At 34.9% G+C, this 19,170-nt stretch overlaps 1 protein-coding gene across 12 annotated transcripts in view; it reads left to right on the top strand.

Moving 5' to 3' along the window:
* Positions 1 to 19,170, top strand: part of RPS6KC1 (ribosomal protein S6 kinase C1) — a 180,835-nt gene that overhangs the window by 77,156 nt on the left and 84,509 nt on the right. For 11 of the 12 annotated variants that reach the window (XM_026001101.2, XM_072733288.1, XM_026001103.2 and 8 more), the window contains one exon: positions 15,131 to 15,246. In XM_026001101.2, coding sequence (XP_025856886.1) covers positions 15,131 to 15,246 — 116 coding nt within the window. Of the gene's footprint in view, positions 1 to 600; positions 685 to 15,130; positions 15,247 to 19,170 lie in introns of those variants that run through there. The other variant, XM_026001107.2, reaches the window with a different exon arrangement.

Genomic DNA, 19,170 nt, shown 5'->3' with positions numbered 1-19,170 from the left:
AAAGACGTTGAGTAACCAGGGCAGATAAAAGTAGTGATTAGAAAAAATACCCTCCAAATTGAATTTTTTGTTGTAGTTGATCGGTGTAGTATTTGCTGGAATAGGGGTAATGCCCTGACTTGTACTGTTAATGAAAGGCCTGTCTTTGCCCAAACAACTAGAAGCAGGATTAGAAGGAATAAATAATAAGAGGCATAGATGTGACATCAGTACATGTAATAATCCCTTTAAATGAAGTGATCAGTAACATATGAGATAGACTATAGAATTCGTACTGTGGATCTAGAAAGATCAATTTTGTTCTATTTAACTAAACTTTAATGGATGACTATTATGCTCAGTAAAATCAATGAGCAGCTTACAAGTTATCGAGGGGAGAAAGAGTGGTAAACAATTTAAAAAGTGCCATTATTTTGTACTTTCCTCCATTTTTCTCTTTAGCATCTCTCAACTCTTCCATTTCTCTATCTTAGTTTTCATGATATGTCATTTCAAAAAAGTCTTTTGGCAGGCACCTTAACCCTCCTTCTGATCTTTTATCACATTTACCCGGCCAAACCCTAGTCCTGGATTAATTTATCCGTTTGTTTTGTAGTATCCATTTTCCATGATTTCTGGTTTATAGAGATGGAAAACTGGGCAGCTGAGTGCTATTGGAAGAAACCACACCTTCTGGACAGATTGGTAACTAAAATGAATTCATTGTTATTAATCTTAACTGGAATCTCAATAATACTTCTTATCCTTAATGTTCTTTTGTTAACTTATGTATATATAATCATCAGTGTCTATTTTATACAACCTCTGCTTTCCTAAATTGACTTCAAATGACACCATGCTTTTCTTCGTTTTCTAATTCTTAGGTTAACCTTTTTAAGTCTACTTTGCCAGCTCCCTCTTTCCCATTTGACCTTTAAATGTTGAAGTTTATTGAGACTTGGTTGTCAACCTTCTTAGTCTCCTTACCCTACTTTCTTAGGGGATTTCAACATTATATAATTTCAGTGGCTATGTAAAATAACACTGTGTCATAGAAATATAATGTGACACACATATATAATTCAAAAAATTTCCAGTAGCCACATTAAAACTAGGACTTTCACTTACTCATATGTGGAATTTAAGAAAAATGAACAAAGGGAAAAAAAGACAATCCCCAAACCAGACTCTATTATATAGCTAACAAACAGATGCTTAACAGAGGGGAGGGTGGGTAGGGGGACTGTATTCACCCTACTTCCTGAAGAAACTAAAAAACCAGACAAAGTATGGGTATCTGTGGTTTTCAAGACACTGGACCTTAGACAGTGAAGGACAGTGGCTTTTGAGAGAGACAAAAACGGATATGATGAGTCTTAAGATTGCTCAGCTTACCATCTTGAGTCTTCAGGTTGTAGCTCAGGAAGAAGGATGACAGACAAATTGTGGCAAAACCTTCGAGTTGAGGAGATGGGGCTGAATCCAGCAAGACTAAAGCAGAGTTCACAGAGTTTGCAGGACCATCACTTAGTGTCTAGTATTTTATCTAGAGAGGAGATAGCTATACAGAGATGTGCAGAATATCCCCTAGAATACTTAGCAGAGTACTGATTAGTGATGGCTGTGGAGAAACTATCCAAGGCAAGAGAAGGATCCACTGAAAGGGTTAGGGTGCTCACACAGGACTGGGAATAATGTCTATTCCTAACAAGTAGTCTTGCAAACCTCTTTCGTGGAGCACTGGGTAGAATATTCAAGAGTCGTACCCCATTAGTATGGCATAATATTTTGCTCCAGACCTGCCCTAACAAATCTCACAAAAAAGAACCAAAAGATCAAGCTGCTTTCAAGAAGCATAGCTGTATTCCAAAACAAAGCTCAATAATATTTGAAAGCATAAGGAGATATCTACCACCTAATAAGGGAAAACCCACAATGGCTGGCATCTAATAAAAAAATTACCATTTATTCAAAGAAACAGGAAACATATGACCTGTAGTGAGGAAAAAAATCATTCAGAACTACCCAGAATTGACACAGATGTTAGAATAAAATGATAAGGACTTTAAAACTTAATAGAAATATATTCATATGTAGAGTTAAGTAGAGCAATGGAAGATTTACTAAAGACCCAAACTGAACTTCTAAAGATGAAAGCTACAATATGGGAAATGAAAAATAGTGGCAAATTAGATATTGCAGAAGAAAGGAGTAATGGAGTGGAGGACATGGCAATAGATACTATCCATGTGAAACAGATATGAAAAAATAAAGCAAAATTAATATAACATCAGTAAGCTATGAAAAAAAATTGTTTCTGTGTAATTAGAGCCCCTGAACAATGAAGGGAAGAGGGACTATTATTTGAATGATTAATGCCTGAAAGCTTTCCAAATTTGATGCAAATATTCTACAAGTCCAAGAAACTCAACAAACCTCAGGCATAAGAAACATGAAAACCTATACCCAGGCACATTCTAATCACATTGCTCAAATCACATTTCCTTTAAAGTGTTAAAGAGAAAATCTTTAAATTAAAAGGAGGCAGACACAGAAGAACAAAGATGAGAATGATGTCAGATTTCTTGTCAGAAACAATGCAAACAAGAAGACTGTTAATACCTTTAACACATATAGAAAAAAAGTCAAATGAATTCTGTACCTAGTGGAAATCTATTTCAAAAATGAAGGGAAAATAAAGAATTATTAACTGTAGGGTGCCTGGTGGACTGAGTTGGTAGAGCATGTGACTCTTGATCTTGGGGTTGTGAGTTCAAGCCCCACATTGGATATGGAGCCTACTTAAAAAAGAATTGTTAATTGGGAGTGATGGATATGATATGTTCATTATTTAGATTGTGGTATCTTAATTTTTTTGGTTGGCCTAATTAAATATTAATTTGATCTTTTCAAAGAACTAACTTTTGATTTTATTTGTTTTCTCTTTTTCAATTTTCTATTTAATCGGTTTCTGCTTCCTCTCCTCTTTTTTCGTGTGATTTGCTCTTCGTTTAGATTTGCTTCATCTTGAGGGGTGGAAGACTAGGTTACTGATTTGAGGTCTTTTCAACGTAGGTCTTTAAAACTATAAAGTCCTTCTGAGTACTGCTTTTGCTACATCTCAGAAATTGTAATTATGTTGTTTACAGTTTTATTCAGCTTGAAATTCTTCTTTTATTTCTGTCTATTTTTGCTTAATCTGTTTTAGGACTCTTATTAGATGCATGCGTATTTATAACAGTTATATCTTTTTGATTAATTAAACTTTTAACATTACCAAGTGTCTTTTGTCTCTAGTAACATTTTTCTTAACATCTATTTTGTTGGGTATTAGTAAGGCTGTTTACTTTCTTTTTTTTTTTTAATTTTTATTTATTTATAATAGAGAGAGAGAGAGAGAGAGAGAGAGGCAGAGACACAGGCAGAGGGAGAAGCAGGCTCCATGCACTGGGAGCCCGATGTGGGATTCGATCCCGGGTCTCCAGGATCACGCCCTGGGCCAAAGGCAGGCACCAAACCGCTGCGCCACCCAGGGATCCCGGCTGTTTACTTTCCATGTGTTTGTTTCTCCGAATCAAAGTGTGTCTTTTGTAGACACAATATACAGTTGGATCATTTAAAAAAAAAATATAGCTTCATAATCTCTGCATTTTGATTGGCATGTTTAATCCATATACATTTAATATATTTAATAATGTGGTTGGATTTATGTTTGGCGTTTTGCTGTTTTTCTCTATGACTCTTTTTTGTTTTTTACTGCCTTCTTTGATAAGTACCTTTTTTTTTCTTTTCTAGTGTATCATTTATTCTCTCTCTGTCTCTTTGTCTTTCTCTCTTTTGGTAGACTATGTCACTTTGGGTTTTTTTTATTTTCCATAGTGGCTTTTCTGAAGATTATAGTAATAACCACTTTAACTTAAAATATTGTACTTTAGAGTAAAATTACCATAATTCTAGTAATATATAGAAAACTACCTCAGTATAGCTCTCTTCCCTTCCTACCCATCTTTTTGCTAGTATTATTGTATGTGTTACATATTTATGTAAGCTCTACACGTATAATTATTGTTTAATTGGACTTATCCTTTAAATCAGTTTAGAGAAGAAATGAGGTTATCTTTTCATTTTAAGATTGTTTTGGCTTTTGATAGTTTGGTTATTATGTGTTTAGGTGTAGATCTCTTCGAGTTTATCCTTCTTGGTGTTTGTTGTATTCTTTGCATTTGATGATCTTCTTGGATTGTAGATCAATGTTCATCAAATTTTTTTTTTTTTTTGCCATGTTCTGTCCCTTTTTTCCCTCTTTTCTATTTCGTGGACTGCATTATGTATATGTTGGGGTGTTTGATGGTATTTACAGGTGTCTTAGTCTGGTCCTCCCTCCCTTTTTTATTGTTTAATTTTATTCAGAGTGGATAATGTATATTGCTCGATCTTTAAATTCGCTGATTCTTTTTTTCTGTTAACTCAGTGTGCAGTTGAGTAATTTTTAATTCCAGAATCTCTATTTGTTTTTTTTAGTTTCTGTGTTTTTATTGTTAAAATGTATTTGATGATTCATTATCTTCCTTCCTTTTTTACTTTTTTTAAAAGATTTTATTTATTTATTCATGACAAATACAGAGAGAGAGAGAGAGAGAGGCAGAGACACAGGCAAAGGGAGAAGCAGGTTCCATGAAGGGAACCCGACGTGGGACTCGATCCTGGGTCTCCAGGATCCCACCCTGGGCTGAAGGCAGTGCTAAACCACTGAGCCACCCGGGCTGCCCTTATCTTCCTTCCTTGATTCTAAACCATTCTGTCTTTATCAATAGCCTAACTGATCTTTTGAAAATGGATTCTCATCATGTCACTTTCATGCATTAAACTCATTACTTTGAGGATACAATCCAAAGATAGTGTGATCGCTCAGGCTATGAATGATTTGGCTTCTGTCTTTCTCTCCAGGCTCATACTGAACCAGCCTTATTAACTTATTCTTTTTTAGTCACAGTGGCCTTTTTTTAACCTCTTGACGGCAGCATGTCCTTTCCCATGTTCAAACTTTCACATAAGCTAGAGTCTGTGTGAGTGCTTTATAATGTACTTTTTCAATTGATATTTCCTCATCATTCATCAAGTCTCAGGATCAATGATAGTTCCTCAAAGGAAGCTTTCCTCACCTCTATTCACATCAGAGTAGACTTCCTGAACTTCGTTGTCATTGCACACTGTTTTGCTTCAAGTACTTACCATATTTACGATGAAATAATTATTTGTGCAATTATTTGTCAAGTGAATATATTTTTATTTATTTGTAATATCCTTGAAGGCAAGTCATTTTCTCATTCATTGTATTTTCTAGCACAGTGCCTGTTACATAGGAAATTCTCTATAAATATTTTGAATGAGAATGATTCTATAAATACATATAAATGGACATTTGACCAGGGAGAAGGAGAAGGCTTACAGGGAAGGCTTTAGTAGGAGGTAATGAGTTGAATTCCAAAGAATGTGTAGTAAACAGCCAAGATGCAAGAAAGTAGCTCTTGAAAATACCAAATAGGTTTAAAATGACTTCTATCTAGTATATCAATACTCTGCACAGACATCAGTATATTTGTCCCAAAGGTTTGACGATGTGTAGAATTCAACCATTTGAAATGGCTTGTGTTTTTTAAAAAGGTTTCATTTATTTATTTGTTTTAGAGAGAGAAAGCGTGTGTGGGAGGAGGAGCAAGCAAGGGAGAGGAGGAGGGAGAGAGAATCCAAAGCGGACTCTGCTAAGGGCAGAACCTGGCTTGGGGCTCGATTCTGTGACTGCAAGATCATGACCCTAGCTGTGAAACCCAAGAGTCAGACGTTCCACTGACTGAACCACCCAGGCACCCGCGTTAATTGTATTTATTATTACAATTATTTTATTTGTAGTAATCAATATAAGTAGTGGAACTCAGCATTGAGACTTATTGCTTGTTTGACCCTGAGTTTGGTTTCTAGCTTTAATAAATAAGCTTCTGTCCTATTCCCTTACCTTGTCTGAGTCATGACTTTCCTATTCCAGCATCCTTTGAACAGGAGCTTTATTCTGTTTTGATTAGACCCAATCCCAAATTCTGCAAAATAAGCATTTGATCTAAAATTAAAGCTTGGCCGCTAGAAAATTGTTATTTGATTTGCTGTAATACTTCCTTATGTTCTTATTGGGAACAAGGTGGGGAGATAGATAGGCACTTTTAGCATGTCACAGTAGCTAATTTTTAAGGGAAGAACAAAGTAGATCAGTTTAGAAATATTTGTATCAAAAAAAGGGTTCTATAAGCTTGGACGCAGAAGGGTTAATTCTACACTATTTCTAAAAACTGTGGTTGTGAAAATAAACAGAAAGCCTTGTTTACTAAGAGTTCTTATTTTCAGAGTTTATCTGTGCTATATGTAATCATCATAGATGTTTTAAAAATTGCCTTTTTTTAGAAAGAGAAAGAACCTTAAAAAAAATTAAAGGCTTGTGCTGCTTCCTTGATTTTAGATTTTATTAGCTCTGGGGACCAGAAACCTTGGGCCTTCAGGACTGTCCATTTGAGGATGATTATTGGTGTGCAGTATTAGTTAGTGCATAATAGTAATAGTAATGATGATCTTTTTTATAGTTAGAACCAAAGTGTATTAATATGAAATCATATTTTGATCAGGATTTGCTTCTTCATTTGTTGGTCTCATGTCAAAGATATATGTGTCTGGTGGGTCTAAATGGAATAGATATGGGCAGCCTGGGTTGCTCAATGGTTTAGTGCCACCTTCAGCCCAGGGCGTGATCTTGGGAGACCCGGGATCGAGTCCCACGTTGGGCTTCCTGCATGGAGCCTGCTTCTCCCTCTGCCTGTGTCTCTGCCTCCCTCTTTCTCTGTCTCTCATGAATAAATAAATAAAATCTTAAAAAAATAAACGGAATAGATATTATACATTAAAAACCAATAATGAGTCTTCTAAACTTCTGATGTTCAGGAGGCTTGGAATCCTGCAGCTGATGGGCATAAAGTGCTGTATTTCTCATAGGTTTACAACTGCAGGAAGAAAGTCTGGGTGAATTGTTTTCTGTCAGATTTTCTTGAATTGTTGGTTACTTTGTGTCAACTTTTACGTTGAGAGTTTTGTGTTTTAATGACAAACATGTTTACTGGAAATTATAGCTTGGAAAAGAGAACCGCTTTCCTGCTTCTACAAAAAAAAAAAAAAAGCTAGGTAAAACATTGATGTAGGGTAAAGTAGCTGTGGAGTTTTATATTCAGATTGTATGAACAGTAAACAGAGCATCTAAAATAACCACTTGCACATTGCAACAAACACATCATCATTTGCTTAAAAAAGAGTTATAATTACAGTTGACGAAGCATGGACACCATAAAAAATGCATTAGTTTGGCTTGACACATTAATTACCTGTTTTTGCAGATGTTTTTATGTATTGTTGTGTGAACAGTTTACAAAATAATTACAGGAAAGTCGTATGGAAAATAAACTAAGTGGGTGGTTTCTCGTCTAAATATTTTCATTCATGTGAATCTGTGTGAGGCACAGCTGCTCTATTGCAAACGCAGAGAGAGAGATGAGGATTCTCGAAGGGTTTTTTACTAGATGGTCTCGGTCATCAGTATCCCCGCATTTTTATATCTTTAGCAACACAGTTTAAAAACATTAAAATGAGAGGGTTGATTTTGTTCCTTTGATTACTGAAAAAAAACCTTAATTCTGCTCAAAAGAAATATGGATATCTATGAGTATTTTCAAGTGAACCAAACAAAACTAAAAACCCTAAATCGAAAACTGCTGTTTCAATACTAGCAGGTATTAGGCACTTGTGGAGTCAATCATTATTTCATAATTACGTGAGTTGCATAGTTTTATATAACTTACAGCTTAAGTCAATCTTAGTAATTAAACATTGAGTTTTGTGTATATTACACAGAAGTTCAGTTTATCTCTTCTCTTTTAGAAAATATTGAAAACGTAAGTCTGCTTTTTCTTAGAAGCTTACTGTGTTGCCATTAGTGGTCTCAAAGTGTGTTTCATTGGAAAAACCAGATTGTTGTACAGGCATATTGTACTCTTACAAGCTGTAAAGAAACAGATTTTCCAAAATTTTAATTGTCAAGCAATAAAAAGTTCATAGACTTCATTCTGTTTTACACAGTGGTTTATAATTATGTAGAATATCTGTGCTTGTGTTTCCTCGTTGATGCTGTCATGGCAATTTTTCATAAAACCAAATAAAAATGTAGATTGTCCTTTTAGTCCAACTATACCACTTCAATGCTGTGTTCCTCCATATTCCTTTCTTATGATTTCACTTACACACAAGATAAAGACAGTAATCGCAGACATTTTCTGAAATGCATTTATTTTAACTGTTTAAATTCAACAAAGGTACTAAGTTATAGAAAGAGGTAATTAGAGTGTCTCTAGGCATGAAGGTATTGTTATCAGACCATGTAGTATTGGTACAAAATCATTCATTTGGTTTTCCATTCATTTATTTAACAAAATTTTATTGAGTCTTCTGTATGTGATGTTCTGTGACAACACCGAAATGACTGTAAACATTGAGGTAACTGTGTCGGGAACATAATAGATGCTCAGTAACTATAAGGCATCTTTACTTCTGAAAATGATAGGAGGAACAGGAATATGTGGTTATGGAGAACTTTTTCACTATGGTGGCTTACTTACTTCCTGGGGAGGATTTTCTTGTTATCCTGAAATGGGCATCAAATGTGATGTATTGTGGGTGTATTGCTTGACACATTCTTTGAATTGCTTAAATGTGGATATATTTAATATCATGTTAAATAAATTTGGAGATGGAATGGAGTCTCTTCTAATTCTGATATACACTAAGTTTAATTTTTTAAGGTGAGAATGCACTAGAGGAGGCTGTGAAACCTCTAGCATTCAGAAGAGTTAACTGCTTATAATCAGTAATTCTGTTGATCACTTTACATCATCTCAAAGGAAAATATGTGATCGAATATCATGACATGAAGAAAAACAGTTGTTGGACTTGAGAGTCTTCTATGGATTTTCTACTTCTTAAGATGTCTCTAACAGTAAAAGAAATGAACAAAAGCTTTGTTCACATAACCTAAGAACTTAGAACTTTTATTTTCATATTTTCCCTTATTTTTATTCCATCTCAGAAGGCAAAAATTTAGCTCCTAATTTTTAATTCTTCATTCCTTTTCCTTCAATATATCTCTAGTTCTTTTAAAACTTTTTATCTTAGTCTTTTAGAAGCCATTGATTACAATATAAGGGACACTTTGGGGATTGATTACCTAGGTATCTATCCATCTATCTGGACAAGAGTTTATTGTCACAAAGAGACTGGCCAGGCAATGTTGTTATGAAGGGATTGAATAATTAATGTTTTGGGTACTACCTTTTAAAATTGCAAAACAAAAAATGGGTTAGAAAGCAGGAAAAAAATAGTTGAATCTAAGATAAGACTGTCTGTAGGCATTTAAAGACTGATTTAATGATGTGTTAGTTTTCATTCATTAACTGATAGAAAAACTGCTAAACAGCATTGAAGGCAGTCATAACCAAGGCAATGCCCGGAGATATTATTATGACTTTTGCTTTTACTATTCTTTGATGACTCTTTGAACTTCTAGGGGTCACATAACACTTGGTTTTGAAAAGACATTAATATGGGGTTGGTTAAATGCAAATGGGAAGCAGATTCCCTGACTGACCAGGTTTTGTTCTATACGGAGAGGCTGATGGCTCCAGTTGTGGTAGACACGTAGAACCATAAATTACTGTTTTTCTCAAGGTTGCCTTTTGTTGTCAGAACACTTAGCATAAGTCAGAAATGGTAGGCTATACCTGAAAAGAACAAAAAACCCATTAACTATAATAAATCAGCACTAAGGAAAAAAAAGCAACTGTAACCACCAAGGCCATCTCAAACAGGCATATTTTTTTTTATGTTACTAAAGTTGTTAAAAAAAAAAAGCACCAATAAAAACTCATTCCTTCAAACTCAGGTTGATGTGAATGTTCTTTCTAATGTGATAAGTCTCTGTTAAAAACCAGCATATTTAGCCAAGAATACAGTGGCATAGGGGCTATTCGAGAGCGTTTGTTGGAGTAGAGAAATAGAGATAAGAATATAAGATGTGCCTAAGTAGAGTCTTATGTGGGGATTGAATTCTGTGCCTGTGGCAAAAATCAGGTATGGCCAAAATACTCTTAAAAACTCCTTAAAATTTTTTATAAAATACAGATGTAGATATACTGTCTTTCAAGTAGTTTAACATGGCTAGTTTTTCCTTCAGCATTGTTTTTCTTTTGTTGAACCAATGATGAGGCATTAGCTATATTCTTCTTGGTAAGTGAGGGTAGAATAACAGAATTGGAAAAACTGCTTTTTATTCTAGTTTTGAAACTGATATTCACTAGTTCTGTGAATAAAAATGCCTTTTTGGTTTTTTTATGGGTAAATGAGAAAAGGCCCAGGTTTTCCAAAGAATCCTTGGATAACCAGGATGTTTTGAGAGACCACTTTTTCTCAAAAAGGCCCATTCTCTTTAACACAGTGTGAAATTTATACCTCTTTGTCACTCTAATTGTCCTGTGTCCTTGTCTGTCATCTTTAGTCTATTTCTGTCCAATTGTATTCTACTATGTTGTCTGATAGGCTCCTGGCTTAACTCTTATGCTTATTTTCTCTTCGTCTTTGTTCCCATACTCACTCGTACTTGTCCCATGCTCTGTATTTTTTTTGTTCCACTCAGTAACAGCATGATTCACTTCAAATTCAGTCACCTGAAGCGTGGGATAGCATAAGACCTGGTTTCAGTTTAGTCTCATATATTAACTTTTCAACTGCGGAAGACATTCCACATCTCTGAGCCTTAAGTTCCTTAGTTGTATAAGGAAGATACTATATCTCTTTTGAATAGGATTTAATATAATGAAGGAATGCCCAAATGGTGATGGCTTCTTGAATAAATTAGAATTCTGCGATTCCATCATCTATAGACTGTGCCTTCTATAAACTTAGTAAATTAAGTCAGAGTTGGTGCTCTGAGACATGCAGGATAGGCAGTGCAGTGTTTCTAAAAATTTCAGGGACAACTTTGGACTTTCTCCTCATTTCTATTCAGCTATACCCAATTCTTTCACAGGTTATACTCTGTAATCATCTTATATCCATCCTCTCTCTTGATCAGCAATTGATAAGGTAAAGACATACATAAGACATTTTTTTCTGGTACAGTGGAACTTTTTGACATAAAGGTTAGTAAATAATGGGAGTAGATTTTTTCTTTCGAATGCCCAGTGGAAAGTCTTACTGTATCCAAATTATTAACAGAAATGGAGAGAAACTTAGTGAAGATACTGGTTTATCTTTAGATGGAATGTAAAATATGTATCCATATTTAAAAGCATTTATTAAGTGTCTACCTGGATATAATACTGAAGAAATAATGGCTACATGACCCAATATGGGATTAAAAGTTAAATTCCAGATAACCTAGTTTTCCTTGAAAAATAATTATTATGGGCTTTGTGTATGTGTCTTAACATGAAGATTAAGAAATTAAGGTTACAGCTGATTTTAATCAGTTAATACCTGTTTAAAGTCATTTATCAGTAATTTGATCAGTTAAAATTATTCTGGAAATCCATAATTAATCTTTTCTTCCTAGTACTTTACAAACCTCAGTAAGTGTCCAGCAGTAGAAACCTGCAAGAGGTGATTTTCATCCTTGGCCGCTACTATTGATCAGCAGTGGTTGTGACCTACTTTTAAGGGGCTGGTAGGGAACGAGTCATAGTATGTATATTTAAGGTTATGTTTAAAAAGCCTTCCAGTATTCCATCACTTCATTGTTGTTTCCATGGAAGCAGAACCACTGTCAGCAGCAGGAGTCCATTTCAACTGCTGGCTTCCGGTTCTTGTTTCTCTGTTACTATGGAGACTGCCTAGAAAGCAGCAGAGATACCAAAAGTTTAAAAAAACAATGATTTGATTACAAACTGTGGTTTTACCTCTAGCTTGAATTAGGTGCTCTATAGGCTTGGCAGTTTTGAATCTCAAATTATTTGGGAAGACAAACTGATTTTTTTGAATAAAGCAAATTCTGAAGTTGTCTGAAAGCTTGTAATCACACTGAGTTAAAAAACTAAATTAAAAAAAAAACTAAAAAAACTAAAAAAAAATAAAAAAAATTAAAAAAAAAAACTAAATTAAGTTTTTTTTTTTTTTTTTTTTTTAACAGCTTAGCCTAGGCTGAATCAGAAATTTTAAATGAGGGATTTAAATTAGGGCATGAAAGGTAGAACCTGAAATGAGAAGCTCTCATAATGATGGAAGTAGCAGTTCTATGAACAGTAACTTCAAAACTAAAGGTCGAGTAATGAGTAGAAATAGTGAATGTTTCTTATTTATGCGCACATATTAGCTTCACAACATGTTTCAATTAGGTACCTTTCACAGATATATGAAAATAAAAACTTGGGTTTAGACACTCAGTAAGTCTTAAGGGCAGGAATCATTGATATTTGAATTTGAATTGAAGTTTGAGGAGTTGGAGAGTTAATAAATGTAGACTGTTCTGTGGTTAAGAAGTGATAGAGATTCTCCCCACCCCCAAGACTAGTTATATTTTTTAACTACTCATGAAGGAGAGAAGAGAGAGAACAGTAAAGTAAAAGATATGAAAGGTTTTTTTTTTTTTAGCAAAATTGCAATCCCAATTTGGTTGCTGTTTTTCTTTGAATGCTCTATTCAGTCAGGAATCTTTGGTTTGTATGTGAAAAAATCCACATTTGAACTACAGTAGGCAAAGAATGGCAGGAATGTAGCTTCAGCTGAAATCTGGGACCCCAGTCACACCAGGATTCCTTTTTTTTTTTTTTTTTTTTTTGTCTCTCATAACTGCTTCTCTCTGTTAAATTCCTTCTTTCTGATTGGTTCTTTTCGCATTGGCAGAAACTAAGGCTGCTGGCAGTACCAAGTCCTCTGATTTCCAGCATCAATAGCCGAGAGGGACTGATTGGCCCAGTTTGTGTTGGGCCAATTCCTCCCTTCTCCCACTGTGGCCAAGAGGGTGGGGCTCTGTCAGTGGCCCAGCTTGTGACAGAGGGCTCACCCTTGACTAACTAGTAAGGGGCAGCGGGGCAGAGATCTGAAACACGACTGCAGCTTTCATTCAAACCCCTTGTTAGGGGGATGCTATTGGTCGGAGAGAAGTAGAGGCCATGAAGGAGAGGAGAGAGGGCCATTCCCCAGAAGAAAAAGAAGATGCTATTCTAGGCAGAAATAAGGTTTTTCTACTACTAGGCTTTTGGGAGAAAATACCTGCTTTCCTATAATTCAGATCAGTTCACTTCAGTGACACAGGAATGCTATTTTGTAGGTCTTGGTCTAGAGAGAAACCAAGATTGAAAGCCTTTACAATTTAGTGCTTCCTGTATACAGCTGTCTTTGTTGTAGTGTCTTTTATGTATATTGTCTCCTTTAATCTCTGCAGTCATTTGAAGTATCTGTTTCCGTCTTAGAGAATGAGAAGGAGGGTCAGAGAGTTGAGATGATTTATCATTGGTCACATGACTAGTGAGGCAGAGCCAGAATTTAGATAACCAGGGTTTCCAGAACGTACTCAAGGGCAATTTCCACTATTTGATACTTGTTTTTTGGTTAACTTCATTCGGAAGATGCATAGGATGAATTATTTTTAAAAAGTACTATGTATGAAGTGCTCTGAAAAAAAATGAATCATGAATATGTAGAATATTATTTATCAGAGGAGCCTTAGTAATCCTATAGTATAGTGGTTTTCAAACTTAAATTTTCAGTCATGGAATCTTTTCTTCAGATGAAATGTTATATCACCGTCAGGTCTATAAAAAGGATAAAAAGCTTAGGATCATTCCACTCTTGAGAGGAGAGAGCCCAGTATTTCCTTCATGGGCTGGACCACCTCTTTTTTTTTTTTAAGATTTTATTTATTTATTCAAGATAGATATATATAGAGAGAGAGGCAGAGACACAGGCAAAGGGTGAAGCAGGCTCCATGCAGGGAGTCTGACATGGGACTTGATCCCAGGCCTCTAGGATCAGGCCCTGGGCTGAAGGCGGCACTAAACCGCTGAGCCACCCGGGCTGCCCATGGACCACCTCTTTTTTGAGATCTTGAGTTCTTTGGTTATCCTTTATTCGGAGAAACAGAGCCAGACAGGGTAATGACTTGTTCATTTTCATATAATTGTATATTACAGGGATCTGAGTTATATTCTTCTTTTTTTTTTTAAAGTTATTATTTTAATTCCCGTTGGTTAACATACATTTGAATTACATTCTTATTTTTAGTTACAAGGTGGGTGACAATTCGTTGTTAATGAAAAAACCAGGAAAAGCTTACAAAACTCAAGAGTGAATTCAGATTTACCCTAAATAATTTTATTCTCCAGTTTGGTGGTACTTATAGAGCATATCAAATCCATGTCATGGCTCTTTCTACACATCTACTGCATTTAGTCCCAATTTGTTGAGTTGGACAATTGCATACTACCTGAACTAGGCTAGTCTTCTGTCTGCAGAGCTTTTTATTTTTTTTTACTTTTTTTCCTCTTTTTTTTTTTTGAAGTCCTCTTTCTTTTTTTTTAAGATGTTTTTATTTACTTATTTATGAGACACACACACACACACAGAGAGAGAGAGAGAGAGAGAGAGAGAGAGAGGCAAGGCAGACAGAGACACAGGCAGAGAGAGAAGGAAGCTCCATGCAGGGAGCCTGACGTGGGACTGGATCCTGGGTCTCCAGGATCACGCCCTGGACTGCAGGCGGTGCTAAACCGCTGAGCCACCGGGGCTGCCCTGCAGAGCTTTTTATATGACATTTCTTGTCTGTCAACGCCTCTTAAAAAGGTATCAAGTTCTCTCTATTTAAATAGGAAAATTTCCAAATTTGCATAAATCACATTTTTGGTGGTGATGTTTAGACCTTGCTAACTTTGATGTCTGTTCCAATTTTGAATCTCTCTTCTTTTTAGTTACAAATGTGAGCAAGTGGTGAACTGGGTAAAAAAGAAGTTAATCTTCAGACTGATAAAAGAAAGTTTATTTATTTTTCACATGTCCTGGCTTTGTTTTTTCCTTTTAGGAGAGTCAAGCCCTACACGTCGAGAAGCTGTGAAGAGAAAAACAGCAGAGTATCTCATGCGAGCAGAGAATCTATCCAGCCTTTATGGAAAACCTCAACTTGATGATGTATCCCAGGTATGTCTTATGTTTCATTTTATATTTTTTCTTTTCTCTTTTCTTTTCTTTTTTAAAGATTCTATTTATTTATTCATGAGAGACAGAGGCAGAGACATAGACAGAGAAGCAGGCTCCATGCAGGGAGCCTGATGTGGGACTTGATTCTGGGACTCTAGGATCACAGCCTGAGCCGAAGGCAGACACTCAGCTGCTGAGCTAGCCAGGCATCCCACATTTTATATTTTCTTTAGCCATTTTTACTGAATTGTCTCCTGGCTTTATTTATAATTAGAATGTTTAAGAATTTTGGTCTTTTGAATTTTATCAATAATTTTCTAACAAGTTACTGGTGAAAAGAAAAGCATTAAAGTAAACCACCAAACGTGGAATAAAACGGGACTTACTTTCTCTTCTTTCTCAGCCCTTTATCTTTTACCCCTAAAACTCCATGTGTAAAATGACAATAATTTGTACCAAATTTTATTTGAAAAAATGTTAAGGTTAACTAATGGTTTTTGTAAAATTCATGTACAGTTTTGTTGACTCATGCTAAAACTATTTAAGCATAAGTCCTTCAAGTAGCTCTGTTGATCACTTAAAATTATAAAGGCATAATTCTAACAGGGTTATTTAGATTATCTGGGACTATCCTTAGTCTGGTCTTGAAAGCAGGTGAATGCTTAAAACATTGGAAACACTGTGGTTTATTATTGTTTTCATGTCATATCTATCTGAACTTGGCACATATCAAGAAGTAACTTTTTTTTTCTTTATATAAACTAAGTTTTTTTCTGATATGATTTAAGTATTCTATCTTCTAGAGATGGGAGAAAATGCCTATTTTTTTAATTGATCTAAGATGCATGTGGGCTTGCTCATATCGCAACTGTGTCATTTGAAGCCATGGAAGATTGGACAGTCTTAGCTCCAGTTTCTACATCTGAAAAATGATAATAGTAATTCCTTTCTGGGTTATTGTTAAGGATTAAATGAGTTTTTAAAAAATTACTCATTTTTATATAGGTGCACACATACCCACACCAATACTGCAAATCAAGTGCTTACCTCATCAAAAGACCACCTATAAGCTAAATTTACAAGAGTAGCTTAATAAGTTTTAGCCCTATTTTTCTTCTCCTGTCACATATTGCTTTGTATAATTTTTTCCATATTTTTTAATGCTTTTATACTTTTTGACAATTATAATGTGTCTCAGTTTTCTAGTTTTAAAAATAACCCAATACTTAATCGTGATTTGTTGGACCATTAGACTTTTTGTTGCTGATTTTCTGAATCCTTTTCATTTTGTGTGTGACCTTTTAAAACATGCAATTATCAAACAAATACTTATTAGTGAGAATTTTCAATGTTAAGTGTTTGACCATTTCCTTTTTTTTTTTTTTTTTCCTTTGAGAGAGAGAGAGTGCTTGTGGAGATGGGGGTGTGTGGAGAGGCAGAGGGAGAGAGAATCTTAAGAAGGCTGCATGCATACCCAGCACAGAGCCCAATGTGGGCTAAGAACATGACTTGAGCTGAAATCAAGAGTCAGGCACTTAACCAAATCAGCCACCCCAGCACCCCTGACCATTACTTTTAGGAATTAAAAAATTATAGTCCGACTTTTGTTGCTTGTTCTTGTATAATGGAATATGTTTTAAATAAGATATCTGCTGTTTCATTTTCAGATTATTATTCTGTGTTCTATTTGCTGATCTTTTCCCATTTTCTATCATTGTTGTTTTAATTGTATTATTAAGTTTACTTTTTAAACTCCTTACTATTTTATTTTTATTTTGTTTTATTTTTTAAGATTTTATTTATTTATTCATGAGAGACACAGAGAGTGAGAGACACAGGCAGAGGAGCCCGATATGGGACTTGAACCCGGGAATCCAGGATCATACCCTGAGCCAAAGGCACTGGTGGGGTTATTTTCTGTGGGGTTGACAGCCTTCCTTGTGTCTAATCCTGATGTGTCCATTCTCAATTCCATTTTGAGGGACAATTATAAAAGTATTAAATAGGATGGGCCTCTATAAACTTACCTGTTTTACTAATTCTCCTTGTATATTAAAAAAAAAATTCTCCTTGTATATAAATATTCTAAAAGTTTTCAAAAATTACTAGTGTTCTATTCTTTCCATTAACGTTAACTTTGAATGTGCTACCTATTTCTTACTCCTTCAAACTCCCTCTTACGCAGCCCCCATTTTAGTTTCCCATTACCACTTTGTGAACACTAATTTATTAAGCAAGTAAATATATAAAGCCTGCTGTATGGCTTTTGACTTGGAGAAAGGAACCATGAAGTACATTAGTCAGAAATTCCCTTCGAGAATAACTTCTAATGAAAATAAAACAAAGGAGATTTAATACAGGAGAACTGGTTGTATTAGATTATATATTAATTCACTAAGCATTGGTTAAGACTATGTATATATACAGTACCAGACTAGATATACTTTGAAGTTATACAAAAGATTAATAACACAGTCTCTGCTTTTGCAAACCTTATGTAGTATATGTACCTCATTGAGGAAACAAAAGTTAGAATGGTAAGAGTCATTTAGAATAATGGGAACTTGTATTAGAAAGGATTAAAAGGATTACCCCATGAATCAGATTTGAGATGCTAGGATTTTTTCAACTCTTAGGCAAGGAGGCTAGAGGACCGTCCTTCTTGCTAGAACAAGATGTTTTTCTTTTGTTGTTAGTATTTGTTTTTTATTTCACTTCTGTATTTTATTCTGTAAAACCTGGCCCTTAGTTAGGTCAGGGGCATGCCCGATTATTTTCTTATTTATTGTTTAACTTAAATGTCTTCTAGAGGTTCTTGATGAGCTTGGTGATTTCATTATTTCCTTCTTTAGCCCTTGTTGGTCCTCAATTTCAGCCAACACAATGAGAGGATCAATATAAATGATTTCTAAGGCCCTTTTAGCTCTTAAATTCTCTGCAAAGTAGATATTATTTCTCTCTAGAATCAATGTGCAAACATTTCTTTCTAGCCTGGCTGATTAGGAAAATAAAGGAATTCCTTCTGGTTTTAAAATTTTGTGTTGATTATTGTTTTCCCCCATTGGCGCAGTCCAGGTCATGACTCATTCCACCCGCATTTTCTGTGATGATTTAAGCTTTTGCTTTATTGAATTTATTTATGAGACTCTTTTGTGGTAAATATAAAAGTTGTGAACTTCCCAGTCATTCATGGTAATATTCTTTTTAAAAAAGGACAGAAAGAAGCAAAAGCACTCTTTGTTTTCTTCATTACTTCATTATTAATAGATTTGAAGAAAACTTAAGGGGCAGGATTCAGGAAAAAAAGAAAGTGGACTTTGTTTGAAGTAAAGGTGAAGTCTTATGTGACAGAGACAGAGTTCTTTCTCTCTTCATTTTTTTAAAATTGGAGATGACTTTGGATGATTTAAGAATTAACATTAAAAGAGGGTTTTCCTGGAAAAGACTTGGAATAACTTTTTTGCTCTTTTTAACTCTAGGAATTTTAAACCAAGATCATTGAAATTTAGAAAAAGACAGTAAATGGTCTAAATTTAGGATGTAAAATATTCTGTAGTTTCTAAAGTATGAATAAATTTCTTGTCCTGCAGTTAAACAAGGTGTGAATGAAAATTAATTGTAGAATGCATGCCTTTCCTGAATATTTGTAGATTTTGAGTATAATTATTATAATATGGAAAATATTTTTCTGTTGTGCATTTTGTTGACTAGTACTATTGATATCTCAATTTTCCCTTAGAAAATATTTTAAAATTGTGTCTCTCTTAGTGAGACAGAGATAAAAATAGTGATGGCAGTCAGGGGCAATCCACATCAGTAATAGGACTGCAATGAAGAGACATCCTTGAATGTGATCTAAGAGAGGCTTAGGAAACCAGGTTTGAGGGTGAGTAAGTGGCTAGTGACAGTCTTGGCAAAGCCAAA

This window comes from Vulpes vulpes, chromosome 13, assembly GCF_048418805.1.
Source record: "Vulpes vulpes isolate BD-2025 chromosome 13, VulVul3, whole genome shotgun sequence".
Classification (NCBI taxonomy): Eukaryota; Metazoa; Chordata; class Mammalia; order Carnivora; family Canidae; genus Vulpes; species Vulpes vulpes.
This window is presented reverse-complemented; position numbering and strand designations above follow the sequence as displayed.